Genomic DNA, 13,451 nt, shown 5'->3' on the forward strand with positions numbered 1-13,451 from the left:
GTTCCGTGTCCTTTATCACCACCATATCTATTAACCAAAAGGGGAAAAAACAAAAGTATAAATAAAGCTGTTCTTCCTCATAAGACTTTATATTATTTAGTTTTATACAACTAAATAAAGGTGAATTTAAAGTTTGGGTGAAACCAGGGATGCTTTTGCTGCTTAATTGGACTTACAGTGGCCTCTCTCGGAAAGAGCTGTAATGGAATATGTGACAGCACTGATTGCCAGAAGACACCTGTTTGATGTACTCGAGCAAGATGGACTCCACAGGAGTGACTGGCTGCTGCCGTCATCACCAGTCTCCTGGAGAGGCACCTGTACATGGCCGGTCTCCATACCTGATGTCCTTATCAGGGCATTTGGGAGGAGGTTTTCAAGAGATGGTTTGGCATTGGCCACAACACAGATCACTGCAGCAGTCCTGGAGGATTTAATCTAATTGAATGTGGGGGAGAGTAGAAAAGAGGCGGGAGCAAGGATTATTAAAGGCTTAGGGCTTACAGTGCTTTGCTCTCATTCATTCTCCTCTGTGCTTCTCTCACTGACGCAGTGAGAGAAAATGATAGATCGCTATTTCATGGCTGGCAGGCTGCGGACCATTAGGTCACTGGACAGTTTGTGTGTCAGCAAGAGGCTTTTTTGGACTTGTTGTTAGCGGGTGAGTCTGGAGTCTGAAGATCTAAGGCGCCATGAAGGACCCGTGTCGTATATGTGGTGTTCGCCTGGTGGGAGACCAGTGTCGCTGGATTTTCAGCTCATTAGCGAAGAGGAAACTACAAGTCGTCTTGTCCCATGTTCTGGGCCGGGAGGTGACTCGTGACGGTCATGGAGAGTTCCTCTGTGGGAAATGTGTGTTCCAGTTGGAGAAGGTGGTAGAGTGTGACGTTAACATCAGCCAGCTGCAGGATGAGCACAATAATCAGGTCCAGAAGCTGCATGCGGAAAAAGACCAACTCATGCAGTGCATCGTCCACATCTACAACAAACACAACCCAAGACCACTAAAGAGTGACGAGGAGAACACCAGCTCCAAGACTCAACTCAGGTCCCCTGACCTGGGCAGTCCTGATGATGAGGCTGTATGTCAGCTGGCCTCTGAAGGACAGTGGTTCAGGGATAGTGGAGGCAGTCGTGCGGAGAGTCGCATGAGAAGATGTGTGAGTCTGGATGTAATTGTTAGTAAAGGGGCGTTCCCAGGGCGCCCGGGCCTCAGGAAAAGCAGGCTGGGATCAACAGCTGGGCTGGATGGTCCGATGAAGAGCTTTGGTCTCCGAGGTACACGCCACCACTCACAGAGCATGTACCTTGATCTGGTCCAACGTCAGGGCACCCTGCCTAGATCTGGATTCAAAGGTCTCTCCACATCTCTGCAGTCCCTCAATAGAGACTGCTCCTCAGAAACCCCTCCAGACACTCCACCCAAACCAAAACTTAGAGAGCCCAGGGTGTTTGCTTCCAGACTTGGTGTCTCTGAAGATCAAAGAGGAAAAGTCCAGGCCAGAGCACTGCTGCAGAGCTCCTTAAGTCAGCCGTCTGTGATCTCTGACCTGATCCAGCTCCTGCGCTGCATTTCCAGACAGCAAGTGTCTGCCCCTGCAGGGAGCCGCATCCCAGTCCTTAAGAGGTTAAGTGTTGGCGACATCAATCCCCGAGCCAAGCCCAGGCACAGAGAGGCAGAATTGAAGTTTCTGCATGATCTTACAGAGGAGTTTGATGATGTGTACACCCCTGTTAGAGTGGAGGTAGCTCTTTTCAGTGATCCCAACCAGGAAAACTACTATAGCTCCAGTAATAAGCTGTTACAGATAACCGCTTTGTCACTGAACATACTTTAAGGTATTAATAATTTTTTCCCTTTTCCTGTTTGTATGTTTTCTGGATTTGCTGAGAAGAAGAGTGAGGTTAGCCGACTGGAGTCCGTCAATAAGCTGCTGACTCAAGAGCTCACCCAGACAAGAGGCACTAATGAGAACCTGACACAAACACTGGATGACACTCAGATTCAGAACAAGGTACACAGAGTACATGAGATTTAATTCTGATGAATAGTTTTGAATTTGAGAGGTTGCTTTGTGCTATAAGATTTCTAATTTATGTTCACAGACCCTGTCAGGGAAATTGGAGGAGAAAGAGAATGAACTCAATTCTGAGAAGAAAAATGCTATAAAGCGAGACAAAACAATCCAGGGGCTCACTCAAGTACTCAAAGAAAAGGAAAAAGAGGTAGGTTAATACATATATTAACAAATTGTACTTATTGTGGGGTTCATAACAGCTGCTTTTAACTATGACAGGACTTCACCTGTCTGCGCTCTCACTATTCTGCATAACGCAGTGCGCAACAAACCATCTGTCTTCCCTTTGTATTACACAGATTGCAGAGTTGTGTCATGAGATTGAGGACAGGGATGACGCTCTGGCCAAGGCTAGAGAGGCAGCTCATAAAGCCCAGTTGCAGAAATACCAGGCAAGTATTGCATTTTTTTAGACTGTTAAAGAAAGAGACAGGAGTACTTTTATCTCCACTTCATTGACAAATACACATTGCAGATTCTGTAAAGATAAATATCGCTTTCATATTTCCCTCAGGGAGTAGAGGAGCACCAAAATTTATTAATGGCAAAGCAAACAGAGCTGGCCCAACTACAAGGGGAACACCATGCCAAGGTGCTTGAAGCTCAAAAGCTACAACGTGGCCTGGACAGAAAGGAGCAAGAATTGGCTGACTTACAGCAGGCAAAGGACCAGCTAGAGGTGGAACTGGAGGACCTGCAACAGCAGAAGAAAAAGGGAGACAAGGCCCTGAATGTAAGACGTTTATTATTGTCTCTGGAACGAAATCATCAGGCATTCTAAATCCTCTTTTCTGTTATCTGTCCCTCAAATATTGGCTTTTGTATAATAAAATTGTAATATCCCCTTCAGGATCTGAACAATCAGCTCAAAAAGCAGAGCGGTGAGATCGGGGAGAGGGAGAGCGCTCTGGAACAGCAGTACCAGGAGCTGTTAGACCAAACCAAAAGAAAACTGCAGTCCCATGAGGTCACCATACAGCGGCTCACGTCCACTCTGGCTGATAAAGAGCAGCAGCTGCAGGTAACCAGAAGTTAAAAGATATCTTTTTGTGTAGTATTTTATTAATTAAATTTATTTGCATAGGAGAACCAGCCATCAAATGTTTTTATATATGTTATGGGGTTTTTTTTGTAGTTTTTTTTTAACATTGTTTTTTCCTCTGTGTTCATCAGGAGTACATAAATATGGTCAGAGACTTCGAGCAAAGCAAAAGCCCAGGAGGAACCGATAACGTACTTTCCAAGTTGCGACAAAGGCTGAAAGAAAAGGAGAAAGCTCTGGAGGTGAGCATTCCTTCTGTGTAATCTTCGCACTGCGGTGAACTATCAATTGAGTCTGACATTCTTCATTTTTCTCTCTCACAGCAAGCGCTGGATGAGAAGTTTGCTGCCATTGAGGAAAAGGACAATGAAATACATCAACTGCAGCTGTCTCTAAGAGAGAAGGAAAGAGACCTGGATAGGCTCAATAACCTGCTCTCTCACAACGAGGAAACTATTAATGTGAGTAACTACCATGTTTGATTTGGGGTAAAAAAATTTTACATCATTTTAAATTTAGCCATCAGGAGTCTGTAATGAAATTCTCTTCAGGATGTTTGACTCAAATCTGTTGCATCTGTCTACCTGTTTTTCTCCTTTCAGAATTTTGACAGTCTGATCAAGGAGAAGGATGTGGAGCTGCAGCATCTTGCAAACACACTGAAGAACCTGCAGAGAGCCAAGCAAGATGTAGAAGATAACCTGAACAGGTCACTGAGGGAGAAGGATGCCATCATCAGCCAGTTACAGCTCTCCCTGGAGGGCAAGACAAAGGACATGGATGTTAGTTGACAAACACAGTCACCTTCACACACCCTGAGCCATGTTTCTTATGGTTTCTCTCCATTATGACCCAACCCATTAACATATGCCGACTCTTTATCCTGATGTCTCTCTTAACCTTTGTTTGTAGGAAATGGCAGAATCCATGCTGAGCCAGTCGCAGACTCATGCACGTGACCTCGCTGAGCAAATGGGCCAGAGGTTAAAGGTCACAGAGGCTATGTTGGCTGAGGCTGTGAAGGCTAGGGAAAGGCTTGTTGCTGACAATGAGAGTGCTGTGGAAGGACTGATGGCTACAATTAGCAGCAAAGACCAACTCCTCAAGGTCTGCACTTCATTAACAAAGAATGTTCAGTGGTTTCAGTTAACTAAATTTATAGAATATGTACAAAAACACAATGCTTGTTCTCATTATACTGACAGATCTACAATAAGCCATGCACACACATTCTCAATGTGTGCAAACATCACTAACTCAAAATGTCCTCACTCAGCTCCTCATTACTTTCATCTCCCCAGGAGTCTGCAGAGCACTACAACCGCATGCTGTCTGAACGTACTCAGGAGATTCAGGAACTGAGGCGACAGCTGTCTGACAGACAGCAGCAGCTTGCCGCTGCTGAGAAGCAAAGCTCCACAACAGCCCAGGAGGGTTATTTAGAGACTGCAGAGCTCAGAGCACTGCTTGCTGAGAAAGAAAGCCTCATCAATGTAAGTTCCTCTGGGAGACAACGCAGTTACTCAGCTGTAAAATGCACTTGGCCTAACAAGATGAGGAAATCATAACTCCCAAGGAGAATAACAAAGACTCATTTCCTCTCTCTTGACTTCAAATGACTACCAAGTGAACTACCTGTACCTTATTTAAAAAATGTGGAAAAAGTTTAAGGTATCAGTTGTACAAGTGTGCTAACTTTTTATCTTTGTTGTTTTGCAGAAGCTTCTTCAGCGCGGTCAGGAGAGGGACCAGTATCTGGCAGAGATGAGGCAGAAGGAGGAGCCGGATCGCGTGCTGGAGCTCAGACAAACTATCCAAATCATGCAGGAGAAGTTGGACGAGAGGGAAGGTGTGAGGCCTTTTGACTTTTATACTCTCTCTCTGGATATTTATAAGCTAGATTACATGTTGGTCCTACATTTGATTCTGTTTTGTCTGCACTGAAGCTGAGCTGTCCAGGAGGAACAGTGAGGATAATATGGAGAACATTCCTCACTCCAAGAAAGCAGTTGTCATCCTGAAGAAGGAGCTAGCACAAAAAACAGAAGCACTGAATAAAGCACTGAAGAGAGAGAATGAACTGAAGGTTTGTTAGTTATATATATAATATATATAGCTTCTAATTGTGTGTATAAATTTGACACTATTTCCAACAGGTGTGTTATTTTTTTGTGTAATCCCCCTACATTGTCTTCTTGATGCCCAGATTTCTTTGGCAGAGCTACAGTCATTGTTATCTGAGCTGGAGGGTCGGAATGAAGGTCAGGCTGCTAATATCGAGTCCCTGACTGCCACTCTGAAGACAAAGGATGAGATTATCAATGTAAGGTTTCCTCCGTTTCACATAGTCAAACTCTGATCACTCAATACAACACACTGCAGCTTTGCGCAAGCAGCCTCTATTCTGATTGCATTTGAACTGTGTTGCCTCTTCTCCAGCAACCTTGTGTTTTGTTTATGTCTCTGAGCAGGTTCTTCACCAGCGCCTTGGCCAGAGAGGGGAGAATCGGGCTGATCATATCCAGGATCAGGTCATTGGCAGCGGCATGGAACGATCACTCCCCGGCCTCCCTCAGAGAGAGAGAACCATGATTGGTGGAGACAGCCAACAAGAAGTAAGTCTCCTGAATGAAATACCAAAAATGAACACATATTACTCTCAATGCTCTGACATTAAGACCATCATCCTCTCACTTCTTGTCTCCCCTAAGGCTTTGCCCAACCTTATAGCTTTGCAACAGGAGCAAAATGCTTTGAACAAAGCTCTGAGAGCCGAACAACAGCTTTACTCCAGTCTGGTCAGGACCGTAAAGGAGCAGGACAGGTACAGAGGCGATAATGAAATAAACAGTCATTGCTATGTATAACTGAAAATGAAAATATTAGTTTGAGTGGGTTAACTTGTTCAATGAATAAAACATATTCTTTGTGTATGAATGTGTGTTTTGCAGTGCCCAGCGTCTCCATGCTCTGCAGCTGGAGCTGACAGCGGTGCAGCTCCTCAGGCAGCAGCTGGAGGACAGCATCAAAACTAATGAGGAACTAAGGGATGACCTGGAGAGAGAGCTAGACAGAGCCAAGCTCAGAGAAGGTGCAGTGAAAACACACTAGGTTTTATATCAAAACTGCAAACTGAATGAAAGAAAAAGAAAGGGAAACATGCTTATCACGTAGGTTGGTAGAAGAGTTAAAACACTAAATCTCAGGAGGAAGTGGCAAGGTTCATTGACATTGGGGGAAACACACATACACAAACACACCTGTCTTTGTCCAGTGTGTGAACTCTAATAATATCCCCTGCTGACAAGCTCACATCCTCTCTTTGCCTGTCACTTTATTCAGCATGCTCACCTGGTTCCTCCTGTCATCATCTCGGTTCCCCTTCTGTTCATTGCTTTTTCCATCATCACCTGTTCATCTGCATGTTTTGTCCATTCTCACGGAGTTTCTACTTTTTTGTCTGTCACCCTTGAAATGTAATTGTCTCACACTCATCCATTCTGTTTCTCAACTTGTCTGTCCACTTTTATTTAAAGAGAAAAAAACATGAATAAAGGCTGCTGTTGGCCTGTCTTTTTTGTCTTTCACTCCTAACATGCTGTCTGCTTGTTTTGACTTTCCTATTAAAACATCTGGTTGCCTCTTGATTGCATCACCTCTCTAACTCCCCTCTGGTTATTAATCCAACTCATCCAACCATCTGTCACATGAATTAGATTTAATCGCATAAGCATGTCATTACATAACAACATGAAGAAAGATATTAAAGGTTACTGTACTGTTTGATGGAATAAGATGCAGAATCACAGAGTATCTTATTATAGTGTAGCTTGCCCTAAATGGATCCCTATCCCAAAAAAACAATAAAAATCCTTATTTTATTATCTGATGACATGGTGAATTCAGCACAGTCAGTGCTTCAGATGTAGTGTAACACCAGCTTGAGACTGATTGAAAATGTCACCGTACGCTCAGGTAGTCGTCTAAGCCAAATTACCTCAGTGTCTGCCCACATGTGTGTATATGCGCGCATGAGTGTGCATGCTCATCCTTCGCGCCAGTCTACAGAGGTGTATAAATAGATCAGCTGTAAGTATCAGGCTGACACTCACACTGACTGGAAGTGGTAGATGGATGCAGCCAAGTATCACTGATTACATTTCCCTAGTTTATGTGTTGTATTATATAAGTATTATTATGTACATATAATGTGTGTGCGTGCATGCTGTATGTAGACAAACACATACCATATGTGTTTTTAATCCCAAGCTCCTTCTTGCATATTGCAGCCTTTTGACTAATTAAATTCCACCACTAGCTTACCCAATTAATCTATGGGTCACTTATTATGTAACAAACAAGCATCCCAAAGAGCAGAATAAATTATGTTTTCTCACAAAACTAGGTCTGGTCATACAGTACAGATCATCCTTTTTTAATATTTGACCCATAAACTATGAAATTTCGATTTGAAATTGGTCTAATTTTTTTCCAAAGATGCATCTAGTCCTGTGTAAAAATCTGTGCATTTGTGCTAGTCTATGCATATATGACCCCATCGTTTTTATTGTTGTGAAAAACTGTTACAGTATCCTACTGACAATTCACATGCACTAACTAAGATGTCACTACAAATGATACTGCATATAAATCACTGTTTATTTAAATTTAAACATTTTGATGTTCCCATATATTCAATAGCTTCACGACACCGTTACTGAAGCATGAATGGACTGTCTTGTCACACTAGAGACATGACTGTGTGTAACTCTGTGTGTCTTTGTTCAGGTATGGACCTAATTGATCCTAAAGAACTGGAGAGTATGAGACATCAGCTTGAAGATGCCCAGCGCTGGAATGCCTCTCTGCAGGCTCGTTTAGGAGCCATCCAGAACCGTGGAGGAGGGGTTGGTGGAGCCACTGATGGTGGTAAGACCAGCAAAAATACACTATTTAAATGCACTATTAAATGTCTTATTCTTATATTTTTCAAGAGCTTATGTTCAATTGACTCTTCATGTGACATTTCAGGTGACACTTTGAGTTTCATTGGAGATCAGACTTCCTACATGAGTATTTGTGTAGGAGAGGGTCAGGATGACAGCTTGTCTCTACTGTCTGCTGAGGAACTCAAACAGAAGGTAAAATCCTTTTCAAACTAAAAAAAATTAAATTAATAAATAAATATTGTCCCTTGCTCTTGAATATATAGGCTTAAGTAATTACCTGTGTAAATATGACTGTATTAGTTGGGAGGTATGTCACCAAAACACTTAAAGTAGGAAGACAATCATGCAAATGGATTAAAATTAGTCCTTCTGGATATTAGGTGCTGGAGCTGCAGGATTGTGTCAGCAGATTGCAGACTGTAAACAACGAGCTACAAAACCGACTGTCACTGCTGGAGAAGTCAGATCGTGATACTTACAGTAAGGATGACCAGGACCTGGCCGGCAGCAGCCCTTGGAAGCAGGTTAGAGTCTACAAAAGACAGCTGCAAAACATTAAATGGAAAAAGTCGATCTTGAAGTTGTGGCTTCAATGTTACTTTTCTAAACCTTACAGCAAAAGACAATGTTTTGTTATTTCATTTAGCAAATATTCAATGAATCATGTCTGAGTCATTGTCTAACATCCACCTTTAGAAGCTCCTTTCTAACCTTTGAACCTACATCATAAAGGTGCAGCGTGTTGAATTTAGTGGCATCTAGCAGAATAGACTTGGCAGAAATGGAAAATAATAATAATGTTTTATTTATTTTACAATCACCTGAAAATAAAAATCTTTGTATTTCCGTTACCTTAGAATAAGTGGGTCCTCTTTCACAAAGGCTGCCATGTTACTCTGCCATGTTTCTACAGTAGCCCAGAACAGACAAAACAAACACTGTCTCTAGAGAGGGCCTTTTGCATTCTTCACAAATGCTCCTACGCACTTGGAAGAGGAGGGGAGGTGTATTCAGTTGGTTGCCATCTACAACTGCACTGCTAGATGCCACTAAATCCTACACACTGGTCCTTTAACCTTCTACTCTGTCTAGCCTGTTATTAATGTCTCTTTACTTTGTGATACTTTTATGTCTTATTTTTCTAACAAGTGTATTTCTTGCCTGTAGTAGAAAATATCCTATTTCTCTATCCTTCACCTTTCCTAACCAGTCCCTGTTTTTTATCTCTGTGTTCCATGAAACGGTCTCTCTTCGCCATACCACATTAGACACGTCATGCCATTCTGCTCTTGCTGTGCAGTGTTTTATGGATTCTGTTCCCTCATTAAGTTTTTCTTTTACCGAGCCATGTGTGTCATACTCGCCTCCCATCCCATTACTCTAGCAGCTAGGGAAGACGCGGGAGGCTCAGACTTCGACTCACGGTAGCAGGATGAATCGCTCTGGTCAAAATAAAGAGAGTCAGACAGACATGACACTGGGACAGGTATGACATAAATTATCAATTATTGCATTAGTACCTGAAACATTTTACCATTTTAAGCCATTTTAACTATATTTGTATTTCTAACTATATTTTAGATGGTTCCTGTAAAGCTGGTTGATGATGAGAGTGTTGACAGTGGTCTCAGCCAGAGTAGAGAGCATGCTCAGTCTGGCAACAACAGTTTGGATCTTGAAGAGAGAGATTCTAAGGAGAGGAAGAGAGATGTAATGGCACTTAAATCCCTGCTGACTGATTGTGGGGCCACATCAGTCTTGCACCTTAGGTGGGTCTTTTCTTTTGTATAACCCACATTATACTCCTTATTTTCAATATAACTTGCACTAATAAGAGTGAGCTGCCTGGACAGTAGACTAATCAAAATGTCCCTTCCTGCAGAGAGGAACTGCTCAGACTTAAATCAGAAAACGTGGAGCTGCGGGGACTCCTGAAAGAACAAACATCTACTGAATGTAAAGAGAAAGAGAGCACAGATGCTTCAGGGAACAGCAGTGATGGACAGGCTGAATTGAGACAGAGTTTGGAAACACTTCAGGCCGGAGCAGAAGGTCACTCTAAGGTCACCAGGCTGTCGAAGGACAAGGGAGAAAAGATCTCTAACGAGGTGCCCGATGAGGAGATCCCTGTCACCATGGGCCTAATTGTCAGCACTGAAGAGGGGTCGGAGGGTCTGCAAACTAAAGGCCAGTCATACAGCAAGAGTGCAAAGCAGCATGTCACAAAGCACGGGGTAAGTTTTATATTATGAAAAGAGTTTAAAGAAGCATGTCATTACGTCCTGCTTGATGAGTTTTTAATATCTGTTCTTGTTTCAATTGTAGGCTGGTGTCAGATCTCGTCTCCCGGTTCCCGTGAGGCCGAAAATGGACTCGAGCAGCAGCAGGCAGTCTGAAAACCTGCAGTCGGACCATGACTCTGATCATGTACAAACTGATGCACTTCAGCATGATGATGTCTACGATGCTGACCAACAGCCGCATGCAGACACCAGCTCCCCTGCGTCACTCCAACAATGCACATCCCCATCCTCCACCCTCAGATATGCTCATGGTAGCAGCAGTCCTGAAGGGTCAGACAATGGCTCCAGAGCCAGAGAGACACCAAGTGACACCCAGGCCACCTCTGCTCTTTTCACTCAGCTAGAGCTCCTCAACCAGGAGTGCCAGGAGAAAGAGGCATTGATCAACAAGCTGAGTGAGCAGCTCAGTGATTGGGAAGAGCTCCACGTTCAACTCCAGGAAAAGGAGAGGTTCAATCGCCAGTATGCAGAGGCCTTACAGGCTGCAGAATCCACCATTGCTTACTTGACCGCCTGCAGTCTGGACAACCAACGTGGATTTATGTCACACTCAAATTCTTGTCCAGGTTCTGGTGGTTCAGATGCTGTCCTCCACAGCAGGTTCATAGAGCTGCAGAAAGCCCTACAGGAGAAGGAGGATCTCAATAACCAGCTTATAGAGCTTCTGAACATGGCAGAAAAAGCCATCTCCTCCTTTGAAAGCCAGGAGAAGAATCCAGAAATCATTGATCTACGTCTGAAGATGGAGACAGCACTACAGCAGGAGAGTACACCTTCAGATAGCCCGAGAGACATGTTTGGATACACGGAAGATTCAATGCACAAGCTGCAGCAACATGCAGACACTTTGCAGGAGGCACTTTGGGAGCAGAATAGGATTAACGCAGAGCTGCAAGAAAAACTGTGGGCTGCAGCTGCTGTTGCACAACATGGTTACAGTGGTGCTGACCAGAATGGTCCATGTTCAAGGCAAATAGTGGCAGGATCACTTGAGGAAAAAGAGTCAAAGGGACAGCACAGCATGATGGGAAGTTCTGATGATGTTAGTTTAAATGAGGAGATGACGAAAGTTTTAATGAACTGCCTTAGTGCAGCTGAGTCTGTCGTCGCCTCTCTGGCTGCACACTGCACAAACACTAGCTCCTTGGCTTCTGGTAGATCATCTCAGACATACCCTGACCTGCAGACGTGTTTAGACCAACTTCAGAGGGCCCTGCAAGAAAGAGAGGAACTGCGAAACCACACAGAACCGACGCAGACGGCCACCAAATCCAGCAGCAATCAGTCTGCCGCTTCAGCTGGAGCAAAGGAGCAACCTCACCAAGAGCTCCATCACAATCTGTGTCTCCTCTACAAGATCTTCAGCGATCACTGTCAAAGGATCTCCGAACTCCAGGCTTCCCTGCAAGAGGACAGAGGCCGTAGAGAGGAGAGCAAGGCCCGTACAGCAGCGCAGGATGCCAAAGGATTACCGCCAAATGTTCAACTCCAGCTGGAGACTCTCCATAAGGCGCTGAGGGAGAAGAAAAAAACATGTAAAAACCTGGAGGAGAAACTGGCCACTGCTCAATCCATTATTACCAAGACACCGTCGCCTGAAACTGCACGGAGAGGTAAGATTACTCACGCTGAGCTGTTTCGAGTATGTACAATTATGTTTTTTGATTTGGACATAAACCGATTTATCAGGAACATGATGATGAAGAAGAGAGACGTGATTCTGTACACGCTATATGATTTCTTCCTAACCCAACATATATTGCCTCCAATGCCAGCTCTGGAGCAGGATGACAAAGGCGTGCAGGTGGATTTGCAGGACCTCGGTTACGAAACCAGTGTGACCAAGAGTGAGAACGATAGGGAAGAGAGCAGTAGCACAGGTAGACGGCATTTAGACAGACATTGCATGTCTGTCTGCTGAGTGGACACTAATCTCAAATGTTGGATAGATTCTCTCTATATATATGTTCTGCATGAGGACTGAACAAAGGCAACTGTAACACTGTCTCAATTTTTCCTGTCCTGGGTCTCATAACCACACGGTCTCTTCTGGTCTTGGCACTTTTCACTCATTTGAATGAGCTGTCAATATTCTGTATTGACAAAATCTTGCATGTTACCACTCTGACGTTTGGGAATGTCTATCCAGCGCTCAATAACCTCTCACTTTTATATTTTATTTAAAAAAATCATATTTTACAGTTAAGCTATACTTTAAATGATTTGATCTCTTCTCACACGGCACTGTCACCATTTGTTTTCTACACTTTGTAATCTTTTTCTTTTCCTTATCTGACAATTTTTGTGTCCTGTGTGTTGCCAGATCTAGAGGTCGGTGTGAAACCCAGCTGCAGTGCTTCTAGCCTGCCTTCGCTGTTGAAACACGAGCAGGCCGCTTTCTCCTCTACAGAAAACCTGGACTCAACCTCCAGCACGCCATATCCCAGTTCTCCAGCATTCAGCTCAGCCAAGGTATTCAATTTAGTCTTTCAGTTTAATCCCATTCAGCGACAATTTTTTGCTACCTCAAAAACAAAACGGACACTGATGCTGCTGTTCTCTGTTTTCAGGTCAGTCTGAAAAGCCTGCAGGTGTACGAGGACTACGGCGTCTCTGAGGACCCTCTGCAGCTCCAGACGCAAGTCAGAGAGCTGAAGGTCCAGCTGGAAAGCCAGACCAAGCTCATTCTCCAAATGCAAAGTCTTCTGCGCAGGAACTCCCTCTCCAGCGACCTCGTTGCCAACATCTCCGACCCATCAATCGTCAGGGATCAAGAAGGGACTCATAGAGAGGACCATGCCCACGATAAGAGTTACAGAGGTGGGCAGCTGAGAGAGAAAAAGGAGGGGGAGAACCAGGCGATGAAGGATAAAACCAGCCATTTGAATGTAGAGCTGGAGAGAGAGAGGACACTGAACAGAAGCATGAGCGAACAGCTGCAGCAGACCCGCAGCCGCTCTACATCACCTGCAAGGTCAACATGCTTTTCCATTTATCAATATAATACTATTTTTACACACTGAGCTGCACAGTTATTTCGGAAATCTTAACTCATGCTGTCTTCTGTCTTTTTGCCCTC

General features: G+C 44.0%; 1 protein-coding gene across 5 annotated transcripts in view; it reads left to right on the plus strand.

Moving 5' to 3' along the window:
- The window catches only part of cdk5rap2 (CDK5 regulatory subunit associated protein 2), a 38,319-nt gene that overhangs the window by 13,936 nt on the left and 10,932 nt on the right, over positions 1-13,451 (plus strand). For 3 of the 5 annotated variants that reach the window (XM_053340374.1, XM_053340378.1, XM_053340375.1), the window contains exons 10-35: positions 1,896-2,015; positions 2,107-2,226; positions 2,378-2,474; positions 2,597-2,811; positions 2,929-3,099; positions 3,252-3,362; positions 3,444-3,581; positions 3,723-3,902; positions 4,033-4,227; positions 4,422-4,613; positions 4,840-4,969; positions 5,067-5,206; positions 5,327-5,443; positions 5,592-5,735; positions 5,832-5,944; positions 6,072-6,211; positions 7,909-8,049; positions 8,152-8,261; positions 8,450-8,593; positions 9,454-9,555; positions 9,651-9,838; positions 9,952-10,303; positions 10,395-11,985; positions 12,148-12,252; positions 12,696-12,844; positions 12,943-13,346. In XM_053340374.1, coding sequence (XP_053196349.1) covers positions 1,896-2,015; positions 2,107-2,226; positions 2,378-2,474; positions 2,597-2,811; positions 2,929-3,099; positions 3,252-3,362; positions 3,444-3,581; positions 3,723-3,902; positions 4,033-4,227; positions 4,422-4,613; positions 4,840-4,969; positions 5,067-5,206; positions 5,327-5,443; positions 5,592-5,735; positions 5,832-5,944; positions 6,072-6,211; positions 7,909-8,049; positions 8,152-8,261; positions 8,450-8,593; positions 9,454-9,555; positions 9,651-9,838; positions 9,952-10,303; positions 10,395-11,985; positions 12,148-12,252; positions 12,696-12,844; positions 12,943-13,346 — 5,609 coding nt within the window. The remainder of the gene's footprint in view (positions 1-1,895; positions 2,016-2,106; positions 2,227-2,377; positions 2,475-2,596; positions 2,812-2,928; positions 3,100-3,251; positions 3,363-3,443; positions 3,582-3,722; positions 3,903-4,032; positions 4,228-4,421; positions 4,614-4,839; positions 4,970-5,066; positions 5,207-5,326; positions 5,444-5,591; positions 5,736-5,831; positions 5,945-6,071; positions 6,212-7,908; positions 8,050-8,151; positions 8,262-8,449; positions 8,594-9,453; positions 9,556-9,650; positions 9,839-9,951; positions 10,304-10,394; positions 11,986-12,147; positions 12,253-12,695; positions 12,845-12,942; positions 13,347-13,451) is intronic. The other 2 variants (XM_053340376.1, XM_053340377.1) reach the window with 2 other exon arrangements.

This window comes from Scomber japonicus, chromosome 19 (assembly GCF_027409825.1).
Source record: "Scomber japonicus isolate fScoJap1 chromosome 19, fScoJap1.pri, whole genome shotgun sequence".
Lineage (NCBI taxonomy): Eukaryota > Metazoa > Chordata > Actinopteri > Scombriformes > Scombridae > Scomber > Scomber japonicus.